At 38.0% G+C, this 26542-nt stretch overlaps 1 protein-coding gene across 5 annotated transcripts in view; it reads left to right on the top strand.

Moving 5' to 3' along the window:
• The first annotated feature begins 4082 nt into the window (after positions 1–4082).
• LOC105926120 (dedicator of cytokinesis protein 3) overlaps positions 4083–26542 on the top strand; it is a 73517-nt gene continuing 51057 nt past the window's right edge. For 3 of the 5 annotated variants that reach the window (XM_012862333.3, XM_012862331.3, XM_036132764.1), the window contains exons 1-4: positions 4084–4833; positions 16433–16516; positions 20455–20495; positions 22861–22916. In XM_012862333.3, the coding sequence (XP_012717787.2) occupies positions 4797–4833; positions 16433–16516; positions 20455–20495; positions 22861–22916 (218 nt within the window). In that variant the 5' untranslated portion in view covers positions 4084–4796. Of the gene's footprint in view, positions 4834–16432; positions 16517–20454; positions 20496–22860; positions 22917–26542 lie in introns of all 5 variants that reach the window. The other 2 variants (XM_036132765.1, XM_012862330.3) reach the window with 2 other exon arrangements.

The raw sequence follows: 26542 nt of genomic DNA, 5'->3' as shown, positions 1-26542 counted from the left end.
CTCCACAGCACCAGTGTGTGCAAAATGACAAAGGAGTGCTTGGATGCAATATTTGGTAAGATGTTTTTGCTCCTCATGCTAACTAGATTTAGCCAGCTGGGTTGGCTAAATCATTCAACCAATGAACCTGATACAGATCCTACAGACTAAGACGCCAAAGCTTAGTAGCGAGGGCATTGTGATGGTGCAAAAAAAAAAAAAAAAAAATTGTCTCTGATATTGTCACTATATTCTACAATATTCTCAGAATTATATACTTCTCTCGCAGCCCTAGTTTAAAATAAATTGTTTGGAACAAATAATGGATAAGGGGGTGGGATATCCTTTTTGTCACATTTTCTGTTTGCTGTCGACTTGATTTGTGAGAGTTTAAACTGTCAGGCAGACTACGCTTTCAGCAAGCTATCAGAAAAGTGACTAAATGCTGGAACAGCAAGTAAAAAAAATAAATAAAAAATGCATTAATCTTCTTTGTGCCACATTTGTACCATCTGCACGCAGCAGTTTCACCACAGTGCATTCTCTGCACCCATGATGGAAGCTAGTAATTTGTTATGTAATTTTTAACAAATGCTTATTGTCTGGGATGCATATTTAGCTTATGAAACGCCCCCTTCTCCTCCTGCTTTGTGTGTGTGATTGGGAAAACCGCCCACAATGTTCCACTTGAAGTAATAGACAGATGGGAGTCAGTCACAGCGTCTCTATGATGGGGAGAAATTACCCAGCTGAATACTGCCCTCCCTCCCACACTGCATCAGACTCACTGCTCTACTCGGCGCTCACCGAATCACCCTATTTTCCCTGTGCCTTATCTATAGGGCAAGCATGCAGGAGTTTGCAGCTTTACAAGTCACGACTCCCCAAACTAATCGGGTTGCACTTGCACGTTTTTCTTTTTTTCACATGGTGATGCTCACAAACACGAATTACAAACTGTTCCCGTACAAATTTCATCACAAGGTGAAGTAGCTTATAAAGAATACACCTAGTTTGGAAAAGGGCTGTCTTGTTAACTTTATTAATTGCTATAACCCGACACCCGTTAAGTAATGAACGAGAGTTGTGCTTAAATTAGTTCTTTCTTGTAACTTGTCCTCGTTCAGGTCTAAATTAATATTTCTGTATAAAATATGCAACCTCATGACAAATGTGGGAAAATAGAAGTTTTTCAAAAAACATGATCCCGGATGCATAAATAAATATGAAAACTACCCTTTGGTAAAAAACAGTTAAGCAATTGTAAGGATAGTTTTTATTTGGATACAACACATACGCACCAGCGAGAGTGCAATGTCTTCCAAAAGCATTTATACCCAACTTTTTTGCGTCATGTACTCTATTTTATTATTTTAATCAGATTTTATGTGATAGGCCCGCACTGTCATGTATAATTAAGTGGAAAGAAAAGGATACATGGTTTTTACAAATTGTTAACAAATGAAACTGAAGATGTTTCTGTGCATCTGCATACAGCTCAACTGAGTCAATACTGAAACCATCTTCAGCTAAAGTTAGTGCTGAAAATCTTTATAGATATGTTTTTATCAACTTGTCTATCTAGAGACAAAATCTTTGAATATTCTTTAGTAAAGTTGTTCAAGCTCAGCGTGATCGGATGAAGTGCATTTGTGAGCATTGATTTTTAAGTCTCTCCTCTGATCCTCATTAGGATTAAAGTCTAAACCCCTGGCTGGCCATTTTAATGCACGTGCTTTGATTTATACCAGGCTATCATAGTTCTTGTAAGTTTTGTTTTGCTGTCTAGCTGTGGAATGACCCTCTGCCCGAATATCAGGTCTGTTTCAGCCTTTAACAGGTTTTCTTCCAGGATTGTTCTGTGTTTAGCTCCATCCTACTCTGAGCAGCTTGACGGCCTTTGGTGAAGAAAGCCATCCCCACAGCATGGTGCCACTACCACCCTGTTTCAACATGTGAATGGATGGTAAATTCATTGTAAGGGATTTGTATATAGCCACATAAAATTCAATTGTTTCATCTAACCAGCGCAGTTTATTCCACTTGTTTGCTGTATCCGCTACTTGGCTTGTATTGCAAATTGCAAACAGCATGCCTTTATAGATTTCTTTTAAATGATGGCTTGCCTCTTTAAACTCTCCTATTAAGGCCAGAATTGTTGCACAAGTCACTGAAAGTTCCTTTTGACACAGTCTCCCACCCAAGGTGGGGCTGTCTCCAGCTCCTCTAGAGATTGGACATGGTAGGACCAAACATTTTGGTTGTCAGGTAAACGAAATTAGAAAAGGTTATAGAATAATTTTTTGCAAAGAGCTCCAAATGATTTACTTGCTAGACTTTTCTGCAAATGTTTTGAATGTTTTTGGGAGTTAAAAGGAATTCTTCCAGAAAAGCTTATCTGAGATCAGAGAGTAATGTTGGACATGAAGGTCTAACTTGCAGTCTCTAATTCATCCCAAGGGTGTTCTATCAGTCTCAGGTCAGAACTATTTACAGGCCTGTTAATTTCTTCTGCTCAAAACTTGCACTTGTCCTTGAGGATCTTGTTAGGGGCACTAGTGCACAGTCATGTTGCGCTCCAAAGCCCAGTTCCCACGGACTCAGAAGCACGAAATTGACCAAAATGTCTTGATATACTGCAGCAGTAGGAGCTCCTTTCACTGTAACTAGGAGCTGAGCCAACTTCCTGAAAAATAGCTCACACCATAATCCCCTCTGCACCAAACCTTACACCTCATGCAGTGCAGTGACATTCTCTTGGCCACTGCCAAATGGAGACTTGTTTGTTGGATTGCCAGAGAAAAAAAAGGTGTGATTAGTTACTCCAGAAAATGTCTCCTCTAGAATCTAGTGGGTCTGCCCTTCAAAGCGCTGCATCCAACGGTTTGCACCACACTTAATAATGTAAAGCTTGGATATAACTGCTCTTTAGTTTTAACTTCAGTGGATCTCTACACTCTGGTCTGGAGTTAATCTGGGGGCCACATGAATTTTGGAGGTTTGTAGCTATTGACTCCACAGAAAGTTGGCAGTGGCTGAGCATTTATGCACCTTAACTTCTGCTTACCCCATTCTGAGATTTTATCACTTGTAGTTCCGCTCAAAACATGTAGCCTGGACGAATGTATGTGACTATTCATAGCATTCAACTCTTTTATTTGATCTTCTTTCAAATTGCTTCCACTTTGATATGATATAACAGTTCAATCTGATATATTTAGCAGTGAGGACATTTCATGACTGGACTTATTGCACAAGTAGCATTCTCTCACTGTGTGTATTATGTATCGCTGTATGTGTGTTATGCTTGAGAATTTCTTTGTAACCTACTCCTGACTGATACCTTTGTACAATGTAAACTGTCTGTAATCCATCTACAAACCATAGCTTTGGCGGCATGATGCAAATGGGACAATGTCTGGAAGAACCTTATTAATACGTTATTGTATGTTAATCAGATTAACATTGATGAAGGGTATGAACCTAAGAACATTTAGTCCTGAAATTGAGCCAAAAGTGTTAGTTTAGAGCTGTCCTCATCTAGGGTTTGTACCTTTTTTTATTTTTGTTTTTATACAGTTATATGACCTAACAGATTTGTTACCTCTCAGTTGAATTAAGTACATTTTCACCTTTGTCATATTAAAGGTGGAAAATGGTTATAGATGAGATGTAGTCTATTTTTATTTTTGCAACACAAAAAGCTGATATTTTAACAGCTACGTGTAAACTAAGTAACACCTTAGGAATAAGGGTGCATTGAAAAAAAAAATACTTTTTGAATCACTAATGGTCACTAACATTTCAGTTTCACTTATTTCATGTAAGTTTCATCTTTAGGAGAATTGATTGTGAGGTTGTAAATAGCGTGAAATTATTTTTATGAAATCATTCAATCAAACTTGTCCAAAGAAATTAGTTGCACCCCCATCAGTGTGGGGGCATGCCTGCACTATGACAAAGCATTGCTGCTGTATAGTGGCTCTGCTTCTTGGAAATGACTCAACCAGGAGGTGTTTCCCCACATGGTGGTCTGGCCTGATGTTTAACACCGGGAGCTGCTTTATGGCCAGCAGCTGCCAAAGTAACAAGTCCAGTCAGTCACACGAGAGGCAGACTGCCAGCCATCATTCCTCCCCGCTGGAAGGAAAAAAAATCGGTTTGTGATGGATGGATAGAAGGGGCACACGGGGAGGAAAAGAGGAGGCGCATACATTTGCAAAAGCTTGACACATCAGTGTTGACAAAACAAGTCGGGTGACGACCATGAAGATGGCGCAGCTTATGGTGTTTTGCCGTTTTCTCAGAAATTTCCCGCAGCAGCTTTTCGGCACATCCAGTAATTACCAAGCGATCGGGCCTATTGTCGCTGCGTGGAAGCCCCCCCACTGAGCGTCCGCCGAGGAGGAAACGCGAAGAGACGAAGTGAGGAGCTGAAACCCTTAAAACAGGGGCTGCAGTAACACCTTTTGTGGAAAACAGAAGACCGATCGCCGTGTGCGTACGTGCGTGCGCGTGCCTGCGTGTCTCTTGTGTGTGTGTGTGTGTCTGTGCGCGTTGCGTGAGGTGGACAGGGAGACTGCATCAGACTGGAGACACACGCCGGGACATAATAGAGCAGAGACACTGAGCTTTCCAACCGTCCCTCTTCCCTCCCTTTTCCCCGCGCACATTCCGCTCGAAACATGTAGTCTGTGCAAACAGCCGATCCGCCGAGACTCTCCAATTTGTAGCCTTCAGCTCAGATTCTTTTAGCAGCATCATCTCCCGATAACGACATAATGTGGCTTGCTCAACCTGAGGGGAAATAATCAAATATGTGGATACCAACAGAAGAGGAGAAAATCGGAGTTGGTGAGTTAATGCCATCTTTTATTATCATCATTATTATTGCTCATTAGGTTTGGGTTTCTTACGCTTTCACCATACGTCGCTTTGGCAGTTTTTGCAAAAAAAAAAAAAAAAAAAAAAAAGCGCATAATTTACCCATCCTCATCAAGAACTGGCTATGCAGCACCTTATTTTCCTGTTAGTTAGCCGATTGCATCCAGCGAAACCCCCCCACATACACTTATAATGGCTGATATACGCGGCGGTGACTGCATTGGAAGGGAAATTGCGTGGGATGATCCAGCTTACATACCCCACCACCTTAAAGATGCCATCGCAGGCTGTGGACAGCCTCAGGTGGGGCGTTAAATCCGCACTCCTGGTTATTACACTGTGTGCTTTTGTAGTACCAAAAAAAAAGGGAGGCGAACTTGGCATTTTAGTCCTTTTCGCCTTCGTCTTAGATAAGTACAGTAGCATGTAGAGGAGGAGAGACGTGATTCGTGTTGAAACCACAAGGGGGCATCGTGGGTGCGTCCCTCCAACAGGTGTAGGCAGGAGTGATGCTGGAGTGTACCTGTGGCCCGAAAAAAGCAGCTTTTCTGCTACTGCGGCTGCTGCGACACGGTTTTACACTCATCACGCACCAGCATAAAGTACCCACGACTTGTTTAAGATTTAGTTCAATAGATCGGTAAATAGGCCTTATGTTGAGGAAGAACTTAAAGCCATCTGTATACAACCGAAGACGATTCAGTGTCTTTATAAAGTGTATGCTTGGCCCCACTATAGCAGCAGAGCGTGTGATTACCCTATAGAGGGTTTTCATTAGGTGAATGAGTCATGTCCAGATGCTCCACTGCTTGTTAGGGCTACTCACGCTGGCTCGCACATGATACTCCCCCTTACATGCACACGCCCACGTATGAGCAGTTTCTTTGGAGGCATCGCATTCGTCATGATCGCTTTATAGAGAGTCTCCGCCACTATAGCGCCGCCGCTCCTGATCTCTGTGTCACTTTATGCCTTCGTCCATCTGTCACAGAATCACTGCGGCTCATTTTCTAAGCACATATATATACGTGGGCCTTATTAAAGCAAAGACAGCAGCAGTGCGTGTTTGTGTCATGGTGTGGGGAGGGAAGCAACAGTTCGGCGCAGCCTCCGCGTCAGTCTGCGCTTGGCGACCTGGCGCTCTCCGCGGTCCTGAAACGTGGATGGCGATGACGCTGTCCGCGGTGCTGAAATGCGGGGAAGTGGAACCCGCCACGCAGAGAAGTACATACTGTACTTTGCAAAAAGGCGGCACGAATTGCAGCTGAATGCATCTCCCCCTTTCGGGTAGCATGTCGACATGCGAGGATCAATATTCCTCCAGCATCACTGCAGATGAAAGCCCACACAGGTGGACTGGTACATGCGCTGGCAGTGTCACCAGCCTGTTATCAGTCCCCTCTCCTACCTCATCTGTGATATCTTTGGCACCATTTTGCACATCTCCACAGCTTATTTGCTGATTTTATTTTTCATTGCCTGTATATTTCCTTTCACATAAAATGCGCTGCACAGATTGCAGAGTTGTGGCTCCCTCAGCAGCCTTCCGTGCATTTCTTGTTCTCTTGGTTTACCAGAATAGTCTCACTTTTAAATAAAACAAGCTATACAACAGTAGATACATAAAGTATCCACACCAATCTGGCATACTGGAAAAGTAATTGCCCCCCTTAACCTTGGGGCACTCTTTCCGACAACAATTGCAGCAAGCAGGTGAGATAAAGCCAAAGATCTTTTATATCACCAAAATCATCCACAAGGAATTTGCTGGTATGCTTTGAAGCATTGTCTTTCTGCAAAACCCGAGTGCGCTTGAGCTTAAAGTAGAGTCGCCGGTTTTTCTGGAAATGTAAGTAAGAAATGCCTATGTCCTTTTTTGAATATCTGCGCATGTGCAAGACCATCTTAACTGCTCTTCCGCTCCTCAGGGGGATCGCATGAAAGAATCTCCCAAATCCACTCTGGTCTTATTTCATTCTTCTGAGGCCTTCCTCGTCTTCTCATAAACTTGTAAGAGAGTTTGCTTCTCATGACTCTCAGCCATGTTCAAAGTATACAGTGAGAGCAGCCGAACTACAATGAGCGGCTAACACCAAAGCTAACTGAAGATATAAACAGTAGAAGTACGTATGCAGAGCCAGCAAGCGAAAACTAGCAAGGAACATACGTGCACATTGGCATTACGTGAGCATGTCATAACAATTATCATGTGCGACAACCAATAGATGAGGTGAAAACCTCAGAACGTGAGGGACAGAGGGAGTTGTTGGCAGGACCGATCCTCTGACCAATCCTTGCTATTTAGTCCAAATTAGTCAGGGTTTTTACAGGCCTGCAGCTTTCACAGAGGTCCATCATGATTCCATCAAGAACAAAATGTTGTCCAGATCTTGAAACAGCAAGGCAACCTCAGACCACCATTCTACCACCATGTTTAATTATTGGTATGATGTTATTTTTCTGAAATGCTTTTAGTTTTACGGCAGATCTAAAGGGATGCAAACCTTCTGAAAAGTTCTTATTTTGTCTCATGAGTCCACAAAATGTTTCTCCCAAAGTTTAGGGAAACTTAAAGATGTTTTTTTTTCTTCCCCAAATAATCAAAGAACGCAAGACTATAAAGTTATCAGAATACACAGTGCATTGCAGATTGTTGAGTATGGAGGCCGCGTAGCTGCAGACCAGCCAGGTGGAGATGGTATGCCCTTAATGGTTGAGGCGTCTTTCAGAAGGATAATGATACAAAGCAAATCAGGTTCCGGTTTTTGGAACACACAAGAGGATTCCCCATATCTCAGTACAATTGAGCATCGGCGGGATTACAGGAAGAAAACGTTTATTCAATTCAGGTCCCACCTCACGATTTAATTACTTAAAGCATCCATTGCAAACATCTCGGTGGCAGACAGCACAGCACACACGTGTCAGGGACTTTAGTGGAGCCCAGGCCTTGACATTTCAAGGCTGTTTTGGCATCAAAATATGGACTAACATACTAATAAGCTAGTGGTCAAGCTGTTATGCTTCATCTTAATATAGCTACCAATTTAATTTTAAAAACCTAAATTTTTATCCAATCACTTCTAGATATTAGGTTGTAATAGTAAAAACTGTGACTTGCCTGTATTGATTCATGTTTCTCAAAATGTTTTGCCTCTTCTTCAATGTGTCTTTTATCTATGGGTTTAAAGATTTATCACCTATAAGCACCAGGATTTCATCTTACTTGCATTAGGTATATATTTATCAGTAATTCAGTGGCCTCCCACTTGAGACAGCGGAATGAATCAGATGGTTTTGGCCACATGTCAATCACTGCAGCATCATCATCACATTAAACAATCAATGCACCATTTTCTAAGATCAGCAAATCAAAGTAATCCTATTCTGGCACAAACTACCACAATGAAAGACTATCCACTTGGTGCTGCTGAATATTTCTTCACCAAGAAATCTGAAAAAAAGTCAAGATTTTTTTTCCACAACAACAATAGTTTGCAGACTTTTTTTTGGGTCCAAACCTTATATATATATATATATATATATATATATATATATATATATATATATATCAGAGACATGCAGCTCTAACTGGACAACAACCTATAGAATTTGATAGATCAGGATGTCGTGCTGTCCATAATAATCTGGCCAAGATGACTGAATAAAGTGTAAAGAACATTTCTTTGACACAATGAGTACTTTAACTGTGGAAATTTGAGAAATGGTACATATAGTACTTGGTCCATTATCAGAGTCCTTGTCTTTACTCAAGTGGGGTCAAATGTATCTGCAGGTCCTTCTTATATTTTGAAGCGGTGCTGCATTTCTGTAAGGCTGTTACAGCAACTTTAGTTTTATTTTGCATTTCTGTGAGATTTCCAGATTAAATTCACACAATGTTGTTTTAAATTTCTCACATGGTTGTATCCTAGGCTGCCTAAGTGATTTTTTGATGGTAAGACCTGGCAGCTTAAAAATGCCTTTAAGATGAGTAATCAATACAAAGCTTGAGATTTTCCCAAACCTTTCTAATGCACGACAAAGTCCTGACATTACAGAAAACAAGGGAGAAGGACTGTTTTAAATGGTTCTTTGAATATTTTTTGAATATTTTTTGCAAATAAAATTGATGAGAAAGAATATTGGGAATAAATTATGGTTCTTAGCGCATATTCCATCACCTTTCTTTACAGCCTTGAGACTTCACAGGCAGGCAAAGATTGTCAGGAAACACATGCATAGCTTCAGCTTTTAAAGGTCTTACTGCAACAGAGAATTGATTGAAAGAAAATGAAAATGTGATTTATCTTTAGAATAACGAAAATATACATTAAATGCTCTATCTTAAGAAGGATTTGAATGCAGAACTTAGGATATTATGTTTTATTCGTAAGATTCTCTGTCCATCTTAAAAAGCTACATGCCCATGTCAATACTTGTTTAAATAAGGTTGGGATCAGAGGCCTTGGTGTCCATAGTTTTAGGCAGAATTACAATCCTTCTATTTAGCTGTGAGAACCTTTCAGATCTTGCATAAAGAAAGGCAAGCTTTTCATAATCAATGAAAAGCTTAGTTGGAAACCCCATATAAATAAGGTCAGGATGAAGCAGGCTATATATATATTGCTATATTTGGGAAAACAAGACATATTAAACTGTAACATACTATAAACTCTATACAACATACTTATATTTCATTCCTTGTCACACTGTGTAGAGATCTGGGGAAACACCTATAAAACCTGCGTCCAACTTATTTACATTCTGCAAAAAAGGGCACAACAATAGTAAACCATGTCAACACACTAATTATTTGTTTAGTAAATTGGGAGTATTAAAGTTTGCTGTCTTGGTAAAAATTAAAAGTGTACAAATAATATACAAAGCAAAAACTAATTTACTCTGTGACAATATTCAGGAAAGGTCCAAGGAGAGGGAGGGGAGAGATGAGTTAAAAGGACAATTTAATCTAAAACAGCCAAGTATAAATACTATATTAAGGAGTATGTGTATATCTGTTTCTGGAGTTAAGATGTGAATAGCTTGCCAGAAGATCTTAAACAAAGCAAAAACATAATACATTTTAAAAAGGGATTAAAATATAGCATGGTTAAAAGCTATAAAATGGTTTGGGATTTGATAGCAACGTTCATGAAGTGTATATACTTGTTTTATTTCGTCTGGAATAAATTGTGGATTCTAGATATCCTGTTAGTATCTGCTACTCAGAAACCTTAAGTTTTAATGGCTTATCAGAAATCAAAAATTAAAGGGTAGACACTTATAAGATGAATAGCTTCAGCCCACACATTTTCAATCTTTGTAAATGCTTAAAATTTTTAATCTAATGAATGTATGTGAATGTTAGATTGTTGACTGATGTTTGACTATATTATTTTGTGTTCAAGATCGAATACTACTTAACTATTATCTACAACTGTAGAATCTACATCTTTGTTAGAGGATGATTGTGTCATCATTGTATATGCGCTCCTGCAATTTGGGGGCATATCTTAATTTGAAGGACACAAGCTCAAGATTAGATACATAACATTAACTTCTCTGCATCAAGTCCTCAGCAGTCTTTAGTAGTCAACTGAGAAACTCTTAGTGAAAAATTATGCATTCAAGTATTTATGAGGCTCTTAACCAAGTGAGGGAAGCCCCAGGACCATTATATGTAACTTTAAACGTGGCTTACTGTGGGAAAGAACTACTTGATCTAGGTGGTAGAACCTTCATGGTCTATATACTCATACTGCTTTTTTTTTAACTATAATGGAATTAACTCTTTGACCAATTAAGTGGCTTCTGCAATAGTTGTCACTAAGATTAGTGCCAGAGATCAGAGTAACACGTTTCTGTATTTATTAAAATTTCATTCAGTGATAGGTTTGTAGTCAGTTATTTTGACAGTTTATAAACCATATTATTAACTTTGGTAACATTTTACATTTCTTTGTATATTTTGCCCAGATGGGGTACTGCTGTTTGACAGTATACAGATTTGTTCTTGGTTCTTGTAAAGAATGGGGGAGCATAGCAATAAATACATTTCATATTGCAGTAGCATTTTCTCAAATAATTATTAAAAAACATTTAAAAAGTTTTAACCTTAATTTTAAGTGTATCTATTCAGTTGGAAAAAAAGGAACCTGCTGTCATTAATAGCACATGGGGAAAGGATCGCTGACCATTCCTCTTTGCACAATCCCTACAGCTCTTTAGAAGCAACACTGACCCACAGCATCACAGATCCTACTTAACAGTGGGGATGCTTATTTTGCAACATATCCATACTTTAGAATCCAAACTCATCTGTAGTGTTTGCTGCAGAAAAGCCAAACTTTGTCCTATCTTACCAAAGCATGTGGTTTTAGTTAAAATCTTAATAGAGTTTAAGTGCATATGTTTGTATTTGTGACTGCATGACAGAAAAGGATTTACTGATATGCTTTCCAAGAAACAGAAGTCGTTATTTTGTTTTGGAGACTTAGTAACCTAATAATGCCATTCTTACTGTATTCAGTGACAACATATACATGGGTCCTCATACAGCCAAAAGAAATGGGCATCTTTGTCACATTTACTTACACCATAAGACACCAGATAGTCACTGATTACTTAACAAAATATCCTAGAAACTCTAATCAATTTACAAAAGTACAAACTGGAATAAAAAAAATGTGTTAGTTCCATTTAGTTACATTGATTTTAAAAGGGCTGTTGGGTGTACAAACAGTTGTAAAACTAGTGATTTAGATAAAAGGAAGTATTTCTTAACGCTAAAAATATACTCAAATGTTGGATTTTCCTAAAGTGTTCAATGTGAGATTATGCCTCTGCAAACAAAGATACATTATCTTAAAGCTTTTTTTTTTTTTTTTTTTTTTTTTTTAATCTTTACCAGGGGTGCCGATTAATTTGTCTGCATCTGCATGTTTGGTTATGATCTTTACCAGAAAGGGAATTTGCCTCAATCTCCTATGTTTTCTCTAAATCTGAGGTTAATATAAAAACTATATCATCTGCTAAATTTTATTTTTACTCTTTTTGATACATGACAAAAAGTCAACAAGAACTTTTATTTGGTGCAGCCCCCCACTTTTAGAAATGAGGTTCCTCATAAGTTGCTTCTTTGCACAGCGTCAAATAGAGAGTTCAATGTTTACTTATAGGCTTCCTATTTTAGAAACCACTTAGTCTGCTCTCATATTACATCACCGTTGTGTTGTATTGCACTTTTATTCTGCACACCATGAGTGGCAGCACTGCAAATGAAGAGTAGTGACAGTTTTATATATTAATATATTGGTTCTATCAATTATTTTTTACAGCTGCACAACTTTTTGAATGTATTTTATGGAGTCTGATGCATTTTTAATTGTTGTCACTATTATTTATTTATTGCTGGGTTAAAAATATTTTAAAAAAAGAATTTCATGCTGTACAAACACATTTCGTTTAAGAAACAAATCATTTAAAAAACTATGTAACTTTTCCTTAAGATTTAATTTTGTTCTTTAAAACATCACACGACATACAGTCATTAGGTGCTTCCCAGCTTTTAATCTTAACAATCAATGAAAACTAGGTGTTGACACACATGCTATTTCTTTTACTTTGCCATTACTGTGATTCAAAATTCTGGATACCTAATGGCCGATATTCAATTGTCGAGAGTTGTCAGACCTTTTTTAAAAATGATTTATCTTTCCATCTGTCTACATTTCTTTTGTACCTGGCAACAAAATGCAATTTTCGCAGGCGTGAAACATGGTTTAGAGGCAGAAGTAACCTGACTTTCTCCTTCTCTTCCTCTATAGAGACCTGGTGGTGGAGATATTTGAGTGACTCGTGTGAAACACACGACATACTTTCTTGCACTTTAAGCTGATTATTCTTATCATACAGTTTTGTTGCCTTAAACAGTTTTTTCATTACTTTTTAACAATATTTTTTGTCATTACTCATGTTTAATGTTTGATGTTCTTTCTTATATGTACCAGATGGAGAAGCTGTACTGCAAATTTAATTTTAAGCTCTAGCTTCAGTGACATTAAAGACATTAAAGTTGGAGCTACTTGCTCCTGTTGTCATCTGGAAGCTGCAGCTGATTGAAGGGTCTCTCATATTGTTGAACAAAAACATTGATACCCTGCACTTTTACTTTCTCTACACAGGAACAGCAATACATTCCTGCACAGTGGTAGATATACAGTAATTGGTTATTAGCTAAGTACACTCAGAATAAGTTGATGCTTGTTATTAAAAAAAGGCAAATATTGGCGTAATTTGTAGGCTCTTCAGTCCAGTATTCAGTAATATATTGTGATTCTTTGAGTTGGATAGTTTTTCGGAAGCAGCTTGAAAAAAAAGAATAGTGTTGAAAAGAATCAAGGGGCTAGACTGTGTTGACATTCTTAGATACTATATCTGTAATATTTAAAAAATGTACTGCCATTCTTTTATATCCCTAAAGGTTTTGAAACTCCAGGATCCAAACTGAGATAACCTCCCAAACAGAACAACGTGTTTGAGGTTATTCTTATTTCAAGTTTATTTTATATGGAAATGTTCTGGACAAGTCTGGATAAAACCCAGCAGCAAATAAAGCCCTCACAGTATCTAGGTGCAGATGTTGTCATACTTATCTCCCTGGATAGAGTTCAGTACAGTGCCTTGCAAAAGTTTTTATTTTCCGTTAGCATTTTATACCTTTTGTCTTGTCACAACCACAAACCGCTGTGTATTTTATTAGGATTTCATCTATCCTTTTACTTCCACACAAAGTGGAGGTAAAAAGATAGATGCTTTTCAACTGTTCATAACAAATAGAATCGTGTGAGGTGCATTTGTATTCAGCTCCCCTTTATTCTGATCCCTAAATAAAATCGACTGCTGCTAACTTCTTTCAGAATTCAGAAAATTAATTAATTGAGACCATCTTTGTGGAAGTAGTGAACAAACACCCTCATGAATACCAAGGAAAACAGCAGACAGCTCAGGAATAAAGTTGCATAGACCTTTAGAGCAAGCTTTGGTTGTAAAATAATATCCTATGGATATTTCATGGAGCACCGTTGAGCCCAGCTTCTGAAAATGGAAAGAGTATAACCGCAAAACTACCAAGACTTCACCTGAATACACTATCCTGTCAATCAAACATGGTGCTGGCTGCATCATGCTGAGGGAATACATTTTTTTATGTCAGTGAGAGAAATTAGTTGGCAGTCAGAGCTTCAATGGATTGGTCCAAATTTAAGCGTGTTCATGTATATGAATGGACCTTGTCAAGGTTTAAATCTAAAATTAAATAATCTGTGGCAAGACCGGATATTTATAATAAATTATTATATTATTTGTTGTCAGCATTTAAACCTGGGCTAAGCTTCTTGCTCAGGGACTCAGGATTTTAACCCAGGAACTTGTTGCCTCTCTAGGATGCAAGCCGTCTCCTCTGACCATTATGTCACCACTCCCCTGTTTAATGTTTACAGGCCCTTTCCGTTCAACTGGACTGAGCCTGAGCTGTTTTGCAAAGAAGAATGAGCAAAAATTTCTGTCAAAGATGTTAGAAACTTACCCCAAAAGAGTTTATTCTTCAGAGTTTCGACTCAGGAAGGCTGGACCCAAGTGAACAATGCACATTTCAGCTTTTAATGGTAACTGTGCTGAATAACTATATTGAGCTTTTTCTAGTCATACCGACCACTCAAAGAAAGCCATATTCATACACCGCTATGCTGACTGGTAAGCAACTTTGGTTTGAAGTGCCTTGGCCAGTGGCATATCAACACAGGGCCTGAGGAGGCAGGAGTTGAACCAATAACTTTCAGATTACAGGACGACTACTGTTTCCACTGAGCTGCCACAGTTGGCATAGTTATGTATGTAAAATATAGAAAGCCACATATTATTTTCCTTCGGTTAAAACAAACCAAGGGGTATGAATGTTTTGCATGGCCACGTACAGGATAGCCACAGAGGGAGCAGTTGAGCACAGGAGGCATCTCCTTCTGTTCTCAGACCCCATAGCTCATTTTAGTCAGTCGCTGGTTACACAACAGTAGCCATCAGATCCCATGTGACTATTGAATTCAACTAAATACAGCGACAGTCTGGGCTCAAATGCTGTTGCTTAGTTGAATCGTTGCTTTTGCCAACATTTTTTTTTTTTTTTTACTCCATGTCCCGTCAGTCCTTCCAACATCCTACGTTCAACATGTTGAAGTTGAAAGAAGAAATGTGTTGCCTCTGTAAATCTCTGTGGGCTAAATTAGCTATGAGTATGGCTGTGTGCTTGTTCACAACTTGTAGTTTTTTTTTTTTTTTTGGTGGATAGAGAGGAAAACATGAGCCCATATGGTGTCAACAGCTCTCTTAAATGTCTCAGCTTCTCCTGGCCTGGCCTCTGTTGGAGAGTGTTCGGAGGGTGTGCGTGAAGGTTTGACGTTACAGCGAAATAAAGTTTGTTAAAGAGTAGGGCTTTCAAATAAGGACTATTTAGTCGGATGCAGAATGATAAAGGTGACAAGAATCTTCTTAAGGACATTTCCATCTCTCCGACTTTAATACATGCCCATCTGAACCCGAGTGACATGCAGCATTCGTAAGCTTGCCGTCCTGATTTGTAAAATGCCCAGATCCCCGCAGCAGTTACAGTGAAGAAAGCCCTCCAGTTTGTGGATGATCTGTTCCCATAGCTACCCGAGCACAGGAACTGAACACTCGTTCCCCTCAAACAAGCAAACAGAGCCGAGGACAAGCCCCTCCTTCTTCTCCTCCCCCTCACAAGGTCCCCTGGCTAGTTCGTTACCATAATGATTCACACCAAACTCTCCTATAAGGGCTTCCAATTGTATTTTTTATTTTTTTTTTTTAGTCATCAGTGGCGCAGCATCCTTGTTGAAACACGCCTTTTCTTTACGGAGGCTTCTGTAGCGTTTTGTTGCATGGCTCATGCTTCCCGAGCCGCAGTGCTGCACAGATAAAGGCAGACTCCAGAGGCAGTGCAGTTGTCAAGGCCTTTACTGTGGCATCTATCCTCTGAAGAATAATCATGTCATCAGTGTTTGAGTCACAGGATGCTTCTGTCTATGGTCAAAGACTGCAGGATGTTAGAAAAAAAAAAGAGGTGTCATGGAGGGTTTATGCTAATACCTTCCTGTGAATAATCACTGTTAAGCCTGATAATCTAGCACTTTGTGTGGGCTCTATTTTGGGAGGTAGTTAAATTAACGTAACGTTGCTCAAAATCGGGTTGCTTAACAATTAATTACCTTGTACAGTGGCGGTTTGTTTACAGTTCACTGAGCATTTGGCATCAATGTGACACAGTGTGTTTACATGTTTGGCTGAATCGGCCTAATAAAAAAATGCACTGAGTTCAATGCTGCAATAATAATTAAAAAAAGTATTGTGTTCAGAGAAGGTGTGAAGGGTTGCATTTTTCTCAGTTAAGATGAAAGCAAGAGGGAGCCTTTTACCACCAGAGTTACCTTGCAAACACAAGCTTTTCTCACCAGCTTTGTCTCTCCTCTGTCATTTTTCTCTTCCTGCGCAGTGATCTGCAACTTCCGGTCACCGATATGCCAGGCGCTGGTCCTGGAGCTCGGCGAAACCGTCCAGATTCTGGAGAAGTTTGACGGTAAAAGCCCTTAAATGTCCAGTGAAAGCTTTTTAGTTTACACAATTATTTAACTCTGACAGTGTGCATTAAAAAAGTTGAGTACAATGTCCTCTAAAAGTATACTTTCCCCTTGATATTTTGCACATTTTATGACAGTGAAGCCAAAATCTTCAATGTAATTTATCAAGATCTTATGTGAAAGTAGTGCATGATTGTAAAGTGGAATAAAAATGTGTGTGGCACGTATTTATATTCAATCCCCTTTGTGTCAAATGAATTCTAGTGCAGCCAATTTGCCTTTAGACGTTATCTGGTTAGTAAACAGAATATATTACAATTATAAAAACAGATATCCTGTGGCAGCTTCATGGTTTCTTTAGAGAACAGAACTTTAGTTGTGGAGACGTTTTAAGCAGCGTTAGTTATTAAACAATATCCCATGCTTTGAACATGTCACGGAGCACGATTCAATTTGCCGTCTGAAAGTAGAAAGAATATAAAACAACTACAAATCTACCAAAACCTGGCAAGCGGAGCATTAATCAGAGAATATGGTGTCTGGTGGAGCTGCAGAGTTCTATAGCTCAGGCTGAAAAGACAGCCATAGAAATCCTATTTGCAGTTTGCAACAGGCCAGCAAATGTGGAAAAAAATGCTCTTGCCAAGTGAGACCAAAATTGAACTGCCTGATCTAAATGGAAAACATTACGTGTAGCAGAAAACAAAACTGCACATCACCCTGAACACAGCATTCCCACAGTGAAACATCATGGCAGCAGCATAAAGCTACAAAGCATTGAGTCACTTTTTAGATTTTTAATTGTAAAAAAAGTCAAAAGTCATGCATCCTTTTAGAACAAACATTTTCCTGCATACAAATACAGGAAGAAACAATAAAAGATTTCTCCAAAAAAGATTGAGATATACAATAAGTTTCCAGTTCTATCGAATTGAGTTCCAGTTCAGTTCAGCCTTTACAAAAAGGCTAGACTAATCCAATGAACCTTTTCCAAGAGTAATATTAAATTTCTTCTCACTGCACTTTGTCTGATAATGTGTTATGCAGCTAACAAACTGGCCATGTGGAAAGGAAGTTAGGTCATTGATAAATATACACATCTGACAATAGATTAGATCACATCACATTTTTCTACCATTGAACAATGATTTAAACGTACACCTTAGTTTGTATAAAGACCGAGGACTTCAAAGTTGTGCTGTTTGCTTTCAACCAAGTGGTTTGACAGTAGTGTGAGAGAATCATAGCCTGTACATCATAGCTGGTGGTTTTGGCATGGACCCGAGAGTTGAGAGAATAAATCGGACCAAAATACAAACCTTTTCACGCCATGACCCCAAACTAGATGCTACATGTGGAGGTTAACCACATACAACCTCAGTAATCCTACCAATATTCTCTCCACCAGTCTAAGGTCTAGCTGTGGAGCCTGCTAAACGTTTGGGCACTCAGATACTGCTTATTTCAAATAATTGGGATGGTTTGTCAAAACATTGCACTTGTACTGTACCCAGATCAAGTTTACACTGCACATCCAAGTCAGCATTCAGGGCCTATTCTCAGTACTTGCAGCCAAATTATAGAACCTCTAATGTTTTCTTGGGGAATGCTATTCTAAGTAGGGTTGAAAAATTTGCAAGTTTATCATTTTGCAATAAACAAATAAGATGAGATGATATATATATGTATATAAAAATATATATATTTTTTCCCCTCTGTTATTTGGTGTTTTTATTGCAAGTTGTAGGATTTTTCCAAATAAGCTGTCCCTGGTATTTTACTGCAGGTAGTATAACGTCATAATGACTAATAGTAAGTCTTACTCGTTTTGTACTACCTCTGCCAAAGTTTCAGCTGATCCACACAGGTGCTTTACAGTGAACTGGAAACATTGCACTCTGCTCATGAGTCACCTGTTGGCAGGAACAGCAGTACAAGGAAGAATCCGGCCCTGCAAGAAAAAAAAAAAACAGAATCACTACTATGAGGAACAGAACCAAAAACATGCTGGTGCCCCTACAGTGCAATCAGATTCATGCAGATTAAACTTCGAAAACTTTGAAAACCCTGTCAAACACGGACCTTTACAGTCCTGGGCTTAATTTAAAACAATAGACCTGGGTTATGGGTGTGAAGCAGCATACCGGTTTTGGGATTTAAATCCCTGAAAATGGTTTCAGTGACTAAAATCTAACAGTCAGACTTGGAAATAGTGGGATGAAAAAATTAACCCATTATCCAGATTAACAAACACTTGGACTGAAATGGATGGAATAAAATATGTTTAGTTTAATTCTGCATTAAAATGATCAGATTAAACAAATAAAGGCAAAATCATCATGTCTAATAGACTTGATGAACAATTAAATGATGATGACAAAAATACATATACTAACAATGTATAAAATATTTTTTCTGTTCTCCTTGGTGGATATTTAGGAACAATTCCAAAGTTAAAAAAAAATGAAAATAATGCAGCTAAAAGAAACAATACACAATACAAAAAAAAGTCCGTTATTAACCTGTTTATGTTGACGTTACGTTAATCTTTTGGACTGTTGAATATAGCTAGCTGTACGTTAGCGCATAATAGGCTAATGTTAAGTAAACAATCATGTTCTATTGCCATCTAAAGTCATTAACACAACACACTCATATTAACAATGTTAAGCAGCATTGTTTTACCCTCTTGCTATTTTCTATTTCATTCTGTAGAAGAGGTTCAGTGAAGTTGGAAATATGAAAATAGGTTCAGTGAAGTAATGAGACTCCTTCTTTTACGCAACACAGTGAATCACAGTATTTGACCCAATGTTTAGTTAAAAATACCAACTTTATATCCCAACAACATAAGCTCAGCATTTGGATCAAAGAGATTATATAGCTTTTTTTTCAGTGTATGAGCTACGAGGATGAAGTTAGTTTGCATGCGTAAAGTTTCAAATCTAGGTGTCTTTGCAAAAGTCCACCCCCTATTACCAGTAGCTATAAAAAAAACCAGTCACAACTGCTTGTAATGTAATATCAATGTATTCCCACAAATCTCCAAAGTACAACCAAGGTTTTATTTCTTTACTTTGAATAGTAGTGCATTGTTCCTGTAAGGTGCACAATACGTGTCATACAAAAATAATAACCAACAAATCGGATAAAATCTTCACATGGCCTTTAAAGACGGGGGCTCTTGACTCATGTTCCCTCTAATTGTCAGCATGAAAGAGGAAACCACACTTGATGGCACATTTCAAGCAGACGAATGTTGCAGTATTAAAAACAACTAATGGAGCAGTCTTAAAACCAGGGCTGTCAAGTCTCACACACTTCACACTTTTTACATTCTGTCGTGTCTCACATCCATTTTCTTCGGCAGCGAAAAAAAGAACAAGCAAATTCACAACCAAAAACATTTGTGGGATTAAAAAGAAGAGTCTGACACTACGTGCTACGCAGCAACTGTGAACCATCAGGCAATAGCCCCACATAAACTAAATATAACTAAATATAAGCTGAAGTCAAAACATTGAAACTCCCTGTTAATGGTGCTAAAATGCGATGCATCTAAATTTTTAAAAATATGAGTGCTGATAATTTTTTTTTTTTTTTTATATAAATATGACAGTTTAAGTGGGCAACTGCAGGAAGTGTAACAGTTACGGGAGCCTCGCTAACAGATAATCTAACATCTGTTACAGATCTGTCTGTTCCATCAATGAGTCAAGAAAATGTTGCAGTCTGGTGCATTAGTTGAAAAAGTGTAATAATATAATTAGTATTTTGTAATGTTTCTTTATACTGTCATAAAACCAGTAAAACAGCAGAATATTTTCAGTCTCATCTTCATCTAAAACGTGTTCTTTCTGCTTTGATCTAATAGTGAATGTTTCCTATGTTCTAACCAGCTAACATGATTTCTCACAACTTTTTTTTTTTTTTTTAGGTTGGTACAGAGGCTTTTCGACCAAGAAGCCATCCATCAAGGTAATTACAACACAAACTGTTGTAAATTTCAAGATAAATATATTTTGTGGTGATGGAGAAATTTGCCACATTGACAAATAAAATATTCTTGATTCAAATAAAATCTTGAAATGTTTCACCACACCTAGCAATAAAAGCTATGCACTGTATAGATGTTAAGCATATTTTATATTTATGTATATGCACTTTAGAACTCTAGCAATTTCCTGTCAATGTTGGTAAAACAATATTTATATTAAATTATTAATGCAAGCCTACAACTGAGTAAATAAAGTACAGACCTTTCAGCATGTATTGGTTTTCCTGTTTAAGATCTGTAACAAGGTTTGGAGATTATCTTTCTCCCTTTCCTAACTATCTTTCTTTTATAAACAAGATAAACTTGGGACCTTGTTCAGCCTTGTTTATTTCAGTTCCAGTTGTAATAAATATTTTAATTCTAATTAATGACAATGAACACAGATCTTTACTGCTTGAATGGGATGTTCTCTTGTCTTTCACATATTTTAAAGTGACTAAGAAAAAATGGCTCTTCTGTGTAAACTTAGAAAATTAAACTAAAGGAATAAGTTGCCTGTTTTGTATTGGGATTGACAGTAGTTTTAATAGTTTTTGGACTGGTGATTTTGTGGATTATTTTTTTTTTTCTTAGAGAAGTATTTTGTTTTTCCTCTCTGCTGCATATTTTTGAGTTCCAGGCTTTGAACCTTTTAAATTTGCCAATACAAGTGAAAGACTTTGTTCCATTAACACATTTATAACGCTCACTTCCCTTAGGAAAATGAGCTTTCCTCCTTAGGCCTTTATCAAACACCACTTCACTTTTGTAAATGACTTTGTGATGTAAAGGACCTGCAGCACAGAAATAACTTTGTCCTGACCACTGAGACCATGTGACGGGTTACATTAATGAACTGAGCTTTCATTTGATAGAAAAAGATAGACATTTTTTTTAAACCAAACTTCTAAAGATGCTTTCACAAAAGCATAATCTTAATTTCATAAAATAGCACACTTCCTGGTCAGGAAAATAATGTGCCATGTTTTAGATGCAGCCTCTTGCTTATCACATCCTGCCACCTTTGATGCTATATTTCAATGCAAAGATTGTTTTTATTCATGAAGGGGAATAATTGATAAAAGGGATGTTAGAATGCATACTGTACATTTAAATCAATGCTTAGAGTTTGACTTGTTTGAGAGACTGGTTTACAGAAAACATCTTTTTGTGGTGCTGATGTTGGCTATGTGTGACCCTACTTACCTAATTGGGACAAATATTTACCTTTTAAAACTTGAAATTGGATCAAAGAAATGTATTAGCTGAAGAAAATCTGAAAAAGAAAGAGCTTGCTTTCCTTAGTGACTGTTGCAATCCAGATGCAACAATACCTCTTTCATTGTCACATCTTTGATCAAACAGAATTAAAGTTTGAAGGCAAGGCAAGGAAAAGAGCCCATATTTAATTTGCATAGTTCTCTCATTTTGCATCTAATAGTTTGACAGTAGCAGAGCAGTTTTAGTCTTTCTGATGTTAATTATAAAGGGAGTAATAAAGAGTCTAATGTGGAACCCGAATAGCAGATATATTAAAATCACAGAGGAGCCACATATTCTTCATCTGTTCCGTACATATACTTGGCTTAAAGCTAAAATGTTAGAGGCTGGAGTGTTCTCTCATGTTGCTGGACTGCTTTAAAGACGGCATAAAAGCTGTCAGGTCCTGGTAAATGTAGGTGTTAGCAGCCACATGCTGTCCTTCTTTACTCCCATCAGCTATTTACAGTTCTCACCAACACCCCTCCATTTTGTTATGTACTCTGCCCACATTCATTCGCCCGCATGTTTTTTTTTTTCCTGTGCTGAGAGAGTTTTCTCTTCGTTTTTTTTTTTTTTTGTTCTCACTTTGGCCAATTTTTCACATCTGGCAGATTAGAATAATAATAATAAAAAAAGGATGAACTTCAACTGTTGCAGCTGGGAACACTCAATCTCTGAGGCCTTTCTCCTGCTAAGCCGAACTACAATAGGAAACCTGAAGCCTCTGCTGCCTCCTCTTTCTGCATATTGTGAAAGCAGTTTTGAGCTTTTTGCGTGTTTCCTTTGTGCGGAATAAATAAACAGGCTGCAGAAAATGTCGGAAAATACTAAAAAAAGACTGTAAATCTAAACTCTTTCTGTATGCTTTGGTTCATTAGCTAAACAACAACAAAAAAATCCATTATTATTATTATTATCATTTTTTTCTGCCAGTGCAGCACAAAGCACATTAAGCTACGATTCTAACATAACAAATGACTATTTTGGTAATATAAAGCAGCGAGTTTAATGTAGTAACGTTTCTGCTCTTTCATCCATCCACAGGGGATTTTTCCTGTCAGCTATGTCCACTTAAAGAAATCTACAGTGACAAACAGAGGGTAAGTTGGCTTGTTTAGGTATGTGTGCATCTTAGTGAGAACACATACAAATAACTTCAGTTTTCTTTATTTGTTTTCCATTTTGCTTAAAACTACTTCCCACGAGTCATAAAGTTTTTTCCTACTAAATAAAAGAGAGCCCAGGCTTCCAGGTGCTCAGTTTATCAGGTGATTATGCGACAACAGTTAACAAATCTACACATTAAAACGTTTCTCAAAATTGTAAAATGAAAAAACTGCACAAGTCAAATTTTGAAAAGAAGATGAACATTTAATGACGAGAAGAAGAAGAAGCCAACTGTGAGTTTGGATGGATCATGCTTCTGGTTTGTGTTGCAGATAATGACATGATGGGCCATAACAATCAATCAATTGTTGAATGTTTTTTAGTGTTGCGTGGAAAACTAGTCAGATTAACCCACACTCATATTTCCAAAAGAAATAAATAATCCTAGACGTCTGTGTGTCAGAAAGCAGAGTAACATGGTCTAGTTTCCCTCTCTGTTAATGGGGCTTTTTCGCTCAAATAACACATTCATTCAGTGGGGGATACCTGCAAATTCAGTTTCTCATTTTTCCACGAGTTGAAACTCTTTTTATGGGAGCTTAATAAGATGTTTGAAGCATGCTTTGGTCAAATTGCTGCAGAAAAACTACAATAAAACCTTGAGCAGTGGGGGCCTCAATAATGCTTTGTAAAAGGTGACCAGATTGGGGCACTTAATAATAATGGGGTTACAAATCAAAACCAAAAACCAATTTTACAATAACAAAATTTTATTTTGGTGCAGTTTATACATAAAACCCCTGGCTGGACAATCAAGCAACAATTGAACCCTTCTTATAATCACTGACTTTTTGAACTAGCAACATGTTTCAACTGGTATTTTGTTGACTGATCTTTGGTTATGAGCTCCAGTTGCAAAGACCTCTTTTCCTCCACCCTCATGTTAAGCTTCCTCTACAGAAGTCAGGACTCTGGCTGGACCACTCCAACGTAAATATTACGTCAGAGTAAATATGTTGGGAAGATGAAAAGATGCATTTAAATCTATACTTGCAGGAAGAATAATTTTGGGCTTACTCTAAAATATCAATTCTGCCTATTTGATATTTTATACTAAGCTTTTAGTAGTTCCCCCAAAAAACGTGTGCTTTTTAAATTAGTCTTACTCGCCCAATTTGGACCTAAATATATGATCAAGGGAGAATTTGAGGATGGTTTCTATAAAATTGTTGCTTTAAATAACAAAAACATTCTAATATCACCGATTTAATGTTGCAACTCTTTGAAGCGTTGCCTTTCTTCACCTAAACCGTATGCCTATGCAATACATCTGGAGCCAGTCGGGGTCTGTAGCCCCTGTGCTCTTATTTATCACTTCAAGATTGATAAAAGGGCTCCCTGTAGGCCAGTGAGAACGTTGCTCCATGCGGTGAAAATGTCTTCATGAAGAGGATCCACTGACATGAACATTTGTGAAAACCTCTCTCGCCATTCATCCCTAAATTTTTTTTTGGGGGGGGGGGAATTAGATCAGGAGAACCTGCAGCATGATCCCAAAAATTGATACTATTCAGGAATGCGTCCTTTATCAGGACGCCTTCATCACTGCACAGACAAGGATCCTCAGTGAAGAGGGATGATAGCTGCAACATCTCCACCTAGCTAGCCTCAGTTTGACGCCCTGGCAGAGTCTGACGCTTCATTGTTCCACTGGCAGACAAAGCTCCCAGACATGATGGAGGCTCCTCCACTGTGCTGAAAAGAAAGCAGCTTTTTGTTCTTTAATCCCTTCTGTCGCAGATTGTGTCCTATGGTTATTGTGGTACTGTCAGGATCAGTAAAGAGCTTCATTTAGCTTGAGGTTCTGCCAGTGTCTACATGAATACCCCATTGGATCCTCTGGTAACCTCTTAGGATCTTTTCAGTAGATTAAAAGCACTGTTTTACTATGCCAAATCTGTGCAGTGATGGATTGTCTTTTCACCTTCATGAAGTTATGATCAACCAGGATGATATTCAAACACTTCAAATTTTTTTCCAGGCCTTAAAACTTTGATCAGATGGAAAATGTAAAAGTTTTTGACTTGAACTATAGAGACTAAAATATTTGACCTAATGTAGTAGAAAGCTTTTTGTATATAATATTTTAATGAACAAACAGGGGTCTGTGGCTGGACCAGCTACTGCAAGACTTAACACATTATTGATTAAAAATTAATAAAAAAGAGACATTACCTTTAATCTCAGGCTATTTTAACACTATTGTTAATTGTGTATTATGATCTTGCACCATTTATACTAAACCTTTGACAAAAATGGTATTGTCTTGAATTATTATCATTATTAATAACCATTTCTTTATACAGGTAATCTCACTGAGACACAAGTTCTCATTTAGAAAGAGAGACCTGTCAATCAAAGACCCTCTCCCACTCGCAGAACAAATTCACCTACTGATATGGTGAAGACTAAATTTACTGGTGCATGTAAAGTAAATAAATAAATATACACAATTAATTTAATTCACAAATGATTAAACTCAAATTATATTTATCCCATGCTTGGTTTCATTAATAAAATGAAGACAAATAGGTGGACTTCTTGACTAAATGTGACTAATGTGATAAAGATGTATAGCACCATCTTACTCAGGTTTTAAAACAGATTGATTTAAACTCAATCTCTGTAAGATTAGTACGTAATATACTGTAACTCATAAAAAGCATTATCTGTGTTATTTGGGTATCATGAGAATGAACAAATCTGCTGCTTTGCAGATCATTTTAGTCGTTCCCAGAGTGCAGCTCAACTTTCCTGAGACCCGTTGAGTTGAAACCAGCTCTCAATTAATAATTTTGGTACCTGAGTAGGATACTATAGAAGTTTTTGTTATCTGGGTGGCCCCAGGAGCACCAAATGGCCCAGTAAATGGTGTGTGAAACAGGTGCAACACCTCTCTTTAACATCAGATTATGTATATCTCCTCCATTTTTTGCTTTCTGACAGTCTAATTGAGTTACTACCCCATTGCTGCTGACATGACCTTGGACGTAGTTATCCGGCCACAGCAGGCGGCCATGGCTGCACTGATCAGAGCAAGAAGGAGGATAAAAATCTGCAGCCAATTTTTTTATTTTCTTGGCTTGATTTCGACCGACTGTGGTCTGAGAGTTTTGACTTTGTAGAAGTTTTACAGTGCCATGTAGGAGTGTTCGTACCATTTGTTTCAAGGGATGTAACCGTAATCCTCTAATTATGCTACAACAAAGGAAGACTTCTCACTTGAACAAGTAAAAGTGCAGACTTTCAAATTGACATTATTATACTTCCTCGCTGCGGGAGCAGTTCTTTGGGAAATCTGCTCTTTGGGAAATTTGCTTCACTGTTTAATGAAGTTAATGAGGTGACACACCTACTGCATCTGCGTAGTTTTCCCAAAGCATCCCTGCCAAAGACAATCAGCCACCCACACTGTGTTACAGATGGAGATGCTCGCCTTGTTCCATAAACTTTATGCAGTGCTACATTTAATTCTCTGCAGCACACTTAAGAGCCTTGCGAGCAAAGTGCAAAGCGCCACAAGAGATCTGACCTTTGCCGATTTGTTTCCTGTCACCAA

Source organism: Fundulus heteroclitus, unplaced genomic scaffold, assembly GCF_011125445.2.
Source record: "Fundulus heteroclitus isolate FHET01 unplaced genomic scaffold, MU-UCD_Fhet_4.1 scaffold_54, whole genome shotgun sequence".
NCBI classification, from domain to species: domain Eukaryota; kingdom Metazoa; phylum Chordata; class Actinopteri; order Cyprinodontiformes; family Fundulidae; genus Fundulus; species Fundulus heteroclitus.
This window is presented reverse-complemented; position numbering and strand designations above follow the sequence as displayed.